The sequence below is a fragment of the Lampris incognitus genome, chromosome 17, assembly GCF_029633865.1.
Source record: "Lampris incognitus isolate fLamInc1 chromosome 17, fLamInc1.hap2, whole genome shotgun sequence".
NCBI classification, from domain to species: domain Eukaryota; kingdom Metazoa; phylum Chordata; class Actinopteri; order Lampriformes; family Lampridae; genus Lampris; species Lampris incognitus.
The window spans coordinates 18,295,000-18,305,426 of record NC_079227.1 but is presented as its reverse complement, the minus strand read 5'-3'; the positions used below and the strand labels follow the sequence as shown (position 1 = coordinate 18,305,426).

The window sequence follows — 10,427 nt, the reverse complement described above, 5'->3', positions numbered from 1 at the left end:
TCTTCGCTCTCTGCGGGGTGCGCATCAATCGCAGGGGTCCCTTAACCGACTGTCATTCTGCAGGCCAATACTGTCGTCATCTCCCTGGCGATTACGCGGCTTGCACAATGTGATCCTCGGACACAATGGAGCTGCAAATCCAGCCCCACGCTCTGTTCCCTTCCCCTTTCCTTTTCTTCCATCATTCTGAGATGAAGAGTGGAATGCTCCTCAGCGGGCTTCTTTCTTCTCCTCCGGGGGGAACCGAGAAAGCAGGCAAGGGGCCTCTGTGATGTTGCGTTCCCTTCAGGGTGGGGAGGAGATGTCTTGTAGCACTGCTAAAGATGATCATTTGAGAGCCCGTGAAACAAGGTTCCCCCCCTTCACAAACCGCAGAGGCATGCTGAGAGCCGAGGTTTCGACTAATGAGTAAAGACTAGAAAATGCTCCTCGATGTTAAAAATGACAACGGCGACAGTTTCTGCCCTTCGATATGTGCTGGTGTTTCCATCGGAGATCGTCGTATCGCTCGCCCCCTCTGCAGGGAATTCAGCACACAGGTCAGATATGCAATGCCATCCCTGAAGATGGTCATATTTTGCTCAAAATACATCAGCAAGGAAGATGCTTACAGTCGCACGGCCTTGATTTCAGGCCTCTCCATTGATGGATGGTCACGACTCACCAGGTCAACCTGCTGCCCTTTATGCATTATGAATCAGTAAATGGATCATAATGAGCGACGACTAAGCTAGGAACAGTGGCTGTATTGGTACTAGTGCTGGGCCATATGGGAAATATTATTAGCACAATAATCATAGGAAATGTTAGACAATAATGATATATAATGTGTCTGCTTACATGTGCAAAACTATCATACCTTAAAATCCACCTGAAGTTCATCACATTAAACTGTTTGGTCAAGTAAAGTATAATATCAAACCAAAACTAGCTCCTTCAAATATTTCAGACACTGTTTTATTTTAGGTAACAGATTCTCGTTATCATTAATTTAAACAGCAAATCTGTGTATCACGATATCACAATGTCTAAATGTCATACCGATACAATATAATTGAAAGATGATAAACAATAACACTGAATAATTGGTACCACTTTACAATAAGACTACCCTTATAAAAGGTTTATGAATAGTTTATAATTAGTTTATTGATTAGGTTGTGAACACTTTCTAAATCATAAATAAGCTTTTATAACACATTAGATAAAAAGGGCAACAGTGACTTGTTGCTTGCCAAATAGTGAGCCCACATTTATCTGTACTGTTAGGCCTCAGATCTCAGTGGTTACTTAGCTAGCAACTACCAAGATCTGTTAGCAACTAGCAAGATCTGTGACTAGCAAGATCTGAGATTTAACAGAATGGATAAAAAATGCTGCAGTAATTTGATCTTGCCAAATAGTGAGCCCCCATCTATAACTTGTTTCTAATTGTTAATTCATGATTTATAAAGTGTTTACAACTTAATTATAAACCATTTATAAATCCTTTATAAGGGTAGTCTTATTGTAAAGTGGTGCTGGATTATTTGCTCAGCCCTGATTGACACATATCTAAAGCATCCAAATATTTGGTTCTTATATTCTCTGATAAAATATTTCCTTTTGGAGAGAAATATGTGCTCCAGAAATTCACAGTGCAAAATAATGTCCCATCTGATAATCTGCCACAATTACACTGCACAGTGTGATGAAAGAGTATCAATGATCTACTTATGTCATAGAAAAAGAGTGCAGCATCAAACATGAAACCTATTGAAGCCTATGAGGGTTTCAAGGCGGTGACTGATCAAAGGAGCAAAAGCTTATCAAGGCAGTTCCTTAACGCTGAAACAGTCACAGATTATAATGCCACAGTAGCAGCTTTTCTTTTTTTTTTTGCCCAGGAACATAATGGCTATTGTGTTAGCCGAAAACAACTGTCTTTTTAGAGAGTTGAAACGGCAAAAAAAGCGCACAAAGTGGAGTGCGGGGGCACGGGCTCTTTATCCCGATGAAAGGCTAAAGGATGAGACTGACCTTTCTGGCATCAGCTGGGCTTTGGGAACAGAACACATGGGGGCAACTCTTTCTGGCCTTTTCCCCTCCAGCTCAGGGCTATACTTACCAGCCAAAGACTCAAGTCCAAACAACTATCACTTCATCCACAGACTCAAACACACATGTGCCCCCCCCACCTTTCATATGAAACACACACAAACACAGAGCGGTGCCGTCTGTACGTCTGCACAAAGAGCAGTCCCGTCTGGCATGATAGTACAACTGCAGGCTATGGAAGCAGAAAGAGACAGCAGATCACTGCTGATTACATCAACACAAAAGCACGATTCAATCTATGGCATCAATATCACTTTACTCCAACGGGACTATACACAACGGCATAAATACTACGACCTGTGGCTTTCAGAGAAAAGGCAATTAATCTGAATTCTAATCAAACTGGGACACAATGGCATTCAACATATTTTGCATAATTCGACTCCAATGCGCGGCATCAAAACAAAAACGCTCCACTTAAACGCATGCTCGTTTATAGAGCGATCAACAAAATGCCCGGACTGACTGTAAACTTTTAAAAGCTTTGTTGTTGAAGGGGGGGTGGCACAAAACTAAAGACCTTTTGTCTGACTTTTCAAAAGGTCTGCATCACCAGGTCGCGGCTGAAAGGGGGTCTGTGTCATCCAAACATAGAATGGCCACGCGAATGAGACTGATTTGGGTGGGGGTGGGGGGTGGGGGAGGCAATTCTATAGGTAAACTCTGGCAGTTTGGAGTAAGGTTGCCCATAAGCTGCCAAACAAAGGGAACAGGGGTGGCCATCAGAAAAGGTAAAGAGTAGTAGTCTCTGACGTGTCAGAGGCCTCGCTGTGGGTGGGAAAGTATAAAAGGCCCTTCGAGCACGTCTGGGGCTACGGTGCGCAAACATCCCCAGCCCTCCAACCATGGGAAAGGTATGAGCACACACCCATTGCGGCGGCTGCTTTGAAGATGAGGATAGGAGTGAGGAGAAATAAACAGCACGGTTTTTTTTAAAGTATGGATGGCAGAGCAGGCGATGCGAATGCAGTGGAGGAGAATGAGGGTAACAGATGATGTGTTGAGTTGCAGCGCTCCTCATTAGAGACTCGCACATGGGTAATGTAGTTACGCTGCATGTACATAGACTGACCAGCGTTTGAAATGAACGGCTTAACCCGATAGTAGAGTTATTTTCTGGGGCGAATTAAAAAAAACAAAAACAAACCTATATAGACAGTCACAGGGAGGATTGTTCAGATGGTATGTTTCTTCAGAGAAAATCTTTTGTTATTCCCTCTAACTGAGATGCTGTAAAGCTGTCATTTAAACAACTCTAGTCTGTTTTCCAAATGCCTTTGGTAGAGACGACGTTTATGAGCTGGAACGAAGTGAAAGCGAACACCCTTAAAATTAACCCGGTGTACAGTGAATTTTTGCATCAAACAAAAGCTAGCGCAACACAACGGCTCCCTCTTCCTAATTCCACCTGGCAAGGATGGGAAGGATACATGCGGCTGCAGAGCAGAGAGACGTTAGAGATAATTGGGAGACTTGTGAGACAGCGACTCAGCCTTGTTGCAGGGAGAGCAGCGTCCCCTGCAGCCCATTCATAAGCACAGCAACCAGTCAATGCCAATCTCTGTACAGTACTTGTGCTTAACTCTCGTGACACCCTCCCCTCTCTCCCCCCCCCCCCTCTGTGCAAGATTATCTTCTACGAAGGCCGCAACTTCCAGGGCCGCCACTGGGAGTGCAACAGTGACTGTATGGACACCTTCAGGCACTTCAAGTGCTGCAACTCCATCCGCGTCACTGGCGGTCACTGGGTGGCCTATGAGAAGCCTTACTTTATGGGCTACCAGTATATTCTGGGCCAGGGCGAGTACCCCGACTTCAACTGCTGGATGGGCTTCAACAACTGCATCCGCTCCTGCCAGATGTTCTCCCCCGTAAGTCAATCAAACTGACGGATAGGACTGGTAATACCCCCACCCCCGCCTTGTACTTCAAATGCTGCTTTAGAGATGGATGTCAATCACCGTCCTTTTGATGCCATTTATAGATACCGTTGGCGGGTCAAAGCATAAAAGTCTCTGCTACAAGGTCCACAAGGGGACCCAGTCATCCTTTAAAAAGGAATATGATACACCCCCCAAAAGACTTGTCGTCTTCATTCTCATTCTGTTAGTCACATTGAGTGTTTCTGGCAGTTGAGAGAGAGCGAGAGAGCAAGAGAGAGAGAGAGAGAAAATCAAATTATGTTATGTTGAGTTCTTGCTCATCCTTATCTTTGGCTACTGACAAACAGAAGCAAAACTACTCGTCTGAAAAAAAGAAAAAGAAAAAAAGGGGCAGGCGATTTAAATTAATCAACTCCTTGCCAACCAAAACCACAAAATGATCGCGGTCCCATTTTGTCTCTCTCACACACAGCACAGAGGAGCCTTTAGGATGAAGATCTTCAACAGGCCTGACATGTCGGGACACGCGATGGAGTTCATGGATGACTGCCCCAACGTGTATGAGCGTTTCCGTTTCCGTGACATTTTCTCATGCAACATCTTGGAGGGCTTCTGGGTCTTCTACGAGCACCCCAACTACAAGGGGCGCCAGTACTTCCTGCGGCCTGGGGAGTACCGTGCCTGTGGGGACTGGGGATGCCACAACCCCATGGTGGGCTCCTTCAAAAGGATGAGGAGCGGTCTGTAAACCCTGTGCCTCTGCTCTTCACATTAAGATTAAACACCTTTTTTTTTCAAACAACAGTTTCCTTTGCAGTTTTATTCAAGGTTCAGTTTTCTGAATCGATCCTGCAGACTGACATGAAAAGGTTTTAGTCGTGCAGTAACACCCTCGCGGTTAGGCTGTCTTTCTCTTCTTGCTGCCGATCATCCACGCTGCTCAGTGCATCTTATTGTTAACCCGTTAATAAGGCCCGTGGTTGATGTTTTATGGATGTTTGCCTGCAAAAATACAGACGTTTAGCCACATAAACAAGTCCTACCTATTCTCTTTGCTCGTCTGTCTGGTCTCACAAAAGCATGTACATAGGTTTCTGGCATTTATGCCAACAAAGGCAGAGGTTGCAGTCCTTATTGTGGCCCTGTTTGGAAAGTGCAGTTGTACAGTATTTTCCATAGACAGAGCTTTGAGCGAGATAAAGCAGCTGCCTCTGCTCACCAGTCATATAGTGTTAGGCAGTCTATAGAGCGTATTGTGCTGACACCACAAAGCTTTGTGTCCTGTTTGCAAAGCCTTGATCCCAACAGGGTCTATAAAGAGGTCTGATACTGCAAAGCGTCTGGTCCGGTCTGAACTTAACACAGTTACAATGGGCAAGGTAAGCATGCAATTTAAAATCTAGTCTATATATGAGATATAAAAGCGGGCAGCCTTATTAGAGGAACACCCAGACATCGGCATCAGAAAATGGTAAACCGCTTTTAAGTTCTTGATTTCCTGCAAACTTATGCATGACTCGTGTGCCACTGTTATCGCCTATACCCTTGGTAACCTTGGTAACCAAGCAAATTATGAAGGAGCTCGTCTGATAATTTAGAAGCGCTGCAGAGACTAGCAACCGTCTTTCCTGAAATATAACTTGCACCGGGGCTTAAATATGGGATAATGAACCCATTAAGGGGAGGTATGTAAAGCTTGGGGGGGGGGTATTTGTAACTCCGGGTACGCTTGCCACCGTGTGCATGATGCACAAACAATACAAGGCAGCGATGCAAACCTGTTTAATGTGTGTGCACAAAATGTATATAGTAGAAACACATCTCAAAATATGGAGTAAAAATGGGCCTGCCTCTTTCACCGAGGGCGATAAAACTTGCAGTCTTTCATTTTAGTTGCAGACTTCTTTTCCCGTGAATATGTCAACACCCAAAAAAGGACGACTAACGTTACTTTACCACCTCTATCGAAGTGGGCAAGTTTTCAATACCTCGCCAAAATGGGGGGGGGGGGGGACTTTAAGCTTGCACAACAGTTGTTTGATGTTATTTAGTAACAAATGCCTTATTATTCTTCAGGTATTCTAATGTGCAAATCATTACACTGTGTCAGCATGAACACTTAGGACCACTTATGGTCATCAAACGTACGTGTCGGCGGACTGCGCATGCCTTGTAAATCAAGGGGTCGCCTTTCCAGTGTGTTGATTTCCAGATAGCAAGCAGAGTAATGCGTTGGCTAAAGCTGGTCTACTTTGGAAACCTCTGCATTTGTTTGTTTTGAGGAGCCAAGTAAAGTTTTGAAGATCTAAATTTGCCCTTTAACAAGACTAACATATTACACTTCAACTCTTTCCTCTAAAAAATAACTTGCAGAGTGAATTGGGCCGTTTACACACACACACACACACACACACACACACACACACACACACACACACACACACACACACACACACACACACACACACACACACAGTTGGTTGCTGTTTTGTATTGCAATGTAAAAAACCAGGTCTTTCCATCTTCCCTGTGCAGATTATCTTCTACGAAGACAGGAACTACCAGGGCCGTCAGTATGAGTGCAGCAGTGACTGTGCTGAGCTGCAAAACCACTTTGTCCGCTGTAACTCCATAAAGGTGGAGAGTGGCTGTTGGGTGGCCTATGAAAAGCCAAATTATGCTGGTTACCAGTACATGCTGCACAAGGGCGAATACCCTGACTATCAGCGTTGGGCTGGTTTCAACGACTGCATCCGCTCCTGCAGAATGGTGCCCCCCGTAAGTGCAAACTGATGGTCTGCCATGGCCTCAGCAATGTTTTCCATGGGGCATCTACGTGAGAGGCCCAGTCTGACGTCATTTTGTAGTAACATACAGGTAGTTGCAAGGTGGCAGATGGTTTATTGTCCCAAACCAGTTAAATGCAATCTTTTGATAGCGTGCATATGAATTTTGAAACCATAATTTACTCAGAAGGAGTTTATTGATAACAAAATGCAAACTGTTGAGAGTCTGACCAAAACTTGCCAACAGAGTGGCCCTGCTGGGATTTCCCGTTATTGCGTAGTGAATATATACACAATGGAGGCTAGCCAGCCAATAGGGTCATTGAAGAACAAAGCAGGTGGATTTCTCAACATCTACCTCAATAATCAATGAATCGCTCTGAAACGTCACCATAGGGACAAATAAATGTTATCTTCTCGTCAGTCATACGTGTAACTGCATAGTAAATACATGTTGCAAACATCCCAGACCATTTAGCATGCTGTTAGTATTCAGTTCTACACTATGCTTACACCTGATTCCTGAAAAGTAAAGCGGATCTTTAGCTTCACTTTGTAGTATTGACATTACTCAACCCTCATCCTCTCTTTCCCCAGTATCGCGGGAACTACAGGATGAAGATCTTTGAGCGCTCCGACTTTGCGGGCCAGAATATGGAGGTGATGGAGGACTGCCCAGATCTCAAAGAGCTTTTCCACACCCGCGACATCTCCTCTGTCAACGTCATGGAGGGCTACTGGATACTCCATGAGCACCCCAACTACAGTGGGCGCCAGTATTTCCTGCGTCCCGGCGAGTACAGGAGGCACAGCGAGTGGGGAAGCGCCACCCCAACCATCGGTTCTCTTAGACGTGTCACTGAGGTCAATTAAACCCCCCATTTTGTTTATTTTTTTACCCTTACAAAACCCCTGTTGTTTATCTTCTCTCTAGCTCTGCTAATGCCAGGAGTGTTTCACTGTGGTCTCGACACTGGTTTCCCATCTGAAATCACAGATTTGAATGACTGAGGTGGTGGTGCATCTGATGTTGCGCTTTGGGGTTGCGTTCGCATTGTTGGATAACGTCAATACCCCCTCAGTGCTTACGCAACGCTCATGCCAAATAGTTATGATCTCATCTCTTATGCTTCAGTTGCCTCAGAGCAGAATGGCTACCAGCTGCCGACCTCCTCCTGTCCTATTGGAATCGAAATAAATAAAAAACCAAAACTTGATGAAAGTCAGCTAAAAGGGTCCGTTGTATTTCCTCTACTCACTACTGCAACTGTCACTATTACGAGGTCAGGGGTGGATGGAGCTTGTCAAATATGAAGTTGGGGATTTTTTTTTTTATGAACACTTGACTCACTTCGGTCTCAGTGGGCCACAGAGTTAGCTGCTGAAGCCTAAGCGCCGAGGTCCTAGCAAGACCTAGCGCCTCTGCAGTCTGCCGTGACATCATCATCCCCCATCCACAAAGAAAAATTATCAAGGAAACAGAAGCTTATTCTTTGAAGCCGGTTATTAAAGAACAAAAAAAGGGTATCTGAGGATGGGCATGTAGGAGTCTTTATGAGATCACATGATACCGAGCGGGCGCTTTGGGTCCATGAAAGAGGCCTATATTAGATGCACATCACAGGGCCAGAGCCGACTCAAAGAGTTGGAGTCAAAGTGGCCTGGTACTAGCCCCAAGCATCAAGCTCTCTCAGAACAAAAAACAAAACCCAGTCCACATCCCTGCTCATACATTTTTCATCAGCCCAAGATACAGAGCCCTTTCAGAAATAAATATCAATTATTGAAATTGTTAATTAGACGCTGCGTAATTGGCGAAGATACACATGAATAAATAACGCTGACCATTAATTATTGATTCAAAAAAATTTGAAGCCCAGTGGGGAGCGCATTTGAGAGTCTCTTAAGATCAAGCGCAATGAGAAATATGAGTTTTGGCCTTGAGTAATGTCCAATTAAAGGCCTGTCGGCTTTGCTGTATAAGTCCAGTGATTTGCCCTGCATCCTCTGATATCTGCGGACAACAATGCCCAAACCACGGCACGGCATCAACAGGGGGCACCGTGGGATCAGGTCTGCTGGGGGCAGCGCCAGATAAGAGATGAGAGGGAATTCACAGGCTGCCCGTCCTCTGTCATAAGAGGACGTTAATCCTGGTCGTACGGGGCAGCGAGTTCAAACGAGCACCAGCTAAGCACAGAAAGTGTGCGTTTCAGCGGTGCATAGGAATGCAAACAACATTTCACTGCCGTATCATGTGTAAGAAATCCCATGGTTATGAAACTGGGTTTGGTTTTATATAACATGGCCGAGGATGCATATGGTGCACGGATTTGCCGATGAAGAAACACTGAGGGATGTTGGACTAGAACGGGTCAGAACACATTGGAAGTGATTCCCAGCTGGGAAAGCTTGGCTTTAAATAGCAAAACACTCATCAGTACCCCTTTGCTTCATATATAGGTGATGATAAATGTCGGAAAATAAACGTTACCACAGCTTATAGGCACGTGTGTTCGCACCTGCATTTAACAGCATACCATATCCAAAACCATGTGATCTTGTACAAAACCAGAACTTCCTTCTCGCAGAACAATTTATAAGCACACCGAGCATCAAACAGGCAAATACTCAATGTCCCTGGATCGCTCGCCTTGTTTTTTCTTTTTCTTTTTACCTCAAGTCATTTAGACGATGCTTTCATTGCTCAACAGATAAAAAGGACAAAAGAGTGAGATCCGAGTTTTGTCTCCCTCTTCATCTCCCAACCCTTTGGACTTGGTGATGGGAGGCTGATTGAAGGGTAAGTAGTGCGTTTTGGAGAATGAATTCTTTAGATGATGGAAGAAAGAGGAGGAAAAAAAAAACACGAAAGAAAGAGGGAGCGCGCGAGAGAGAAACCCAGAACATAAGCCTGTGATTCCATTATTAGTCTCAGTTCTCTGTCTCCCTCTTTTCATTTCTGATGGCTGGATAATTAAACCTCTATAGTATTGTCTTCCATCGTCTTTGCCCCACTTCCAGCAATGCGAATTCCCCTATGGGCAACTTTGAAAAAGGCCCTTTTTTAGACATCTGTTTTTCAGATCACTACTTCTTTTGCGCATTAATTTGTGTTCTTTGTAGAAGTTGAAAAGACTAGTGCCAGGACAGAGACAACATACTGTACGTGTACAATTTCTCATTTTATCTTAAAAAAAAGTATATATATATATATATATATATATATAGTGAGCAAGAAAAATATTCAAATATTCTTTCTCAACCAAAAACTTTTCATTCTACAGTGCAGCTATTAAATGAGCCGGGGCGATCCTGAAGTGTGCTTTGCAAGACATCAGGTTGCGGCTCACAGGCGGGAACGTTTCAGCACTTAATTTAAAGGCAGGCGGGTTCTTCCCTCAAGGTTGATGGAGGCAACTCGTCAATTACTCCTCTTTCACTTGACAAGAGGCTTCGGGCACCAGCAACTCTACACAGAGAACCGGTAGGAAACACAAAAAGCATGAAAAGAGGCAGTTTTTGTATGTGATTGTTGAACCTAACTTCAGAAAAGTGAGTTAACAACATAGATGCATTCATGTTGAGCTGGAGTGTATATTTGCTCGTGTTGCTCTATATGATGAAGCGGGTAGCTTTCTGATAGCTAGGCGTCACACAG

The 10,427-nt window shown here is 44.4% G+C and overlaps 2 protein-coding genes across 2 annotated transcripts; both read left to right on the top strand.

Moving 5' to 3' along the window:
• Window positions 1-422: 422 nt before the first annotated feature.
• On the top strand, window positions 423-4,728 carry crygmxl2 (crystallin, gamma MX, like 2). The gene is made up of 4 exons (XM_056296703.1): window positions 423-539; window positions 2,889-2,951; window positions 3,726-3,968; window positions 4,453-4,728. Exons 1-4 carry the CDS (start codon window positions 423-425, stop codon window positions 4,726-4,728), a joined length of 699 nt encoding a protein of 232 aa, XP_056152678.1.
• Window positions 4,729-5,646: 918 nt separating this feature from the next.
• crygmx (crystallin, gamma MX) lies at window positions 5,647-7,639 on the top strand. Its single transcript, XM_056296702.1, has 3 exons — window positions 5,647-5,665; window positions 6,493-6,758; window positions 7,364-7,639. The coding sequence occupies exons 1-3, from the start codon at window positions 5,647-5,649 to the stop codon at window positions 7,637-7,639; spliced, it is 561 nt and encodes a 186-aa protein (XP_056152677.1).
• The last annotated feature ends 2,788 nt before the right edge of the window (window positions 7,640-10,427 follow it).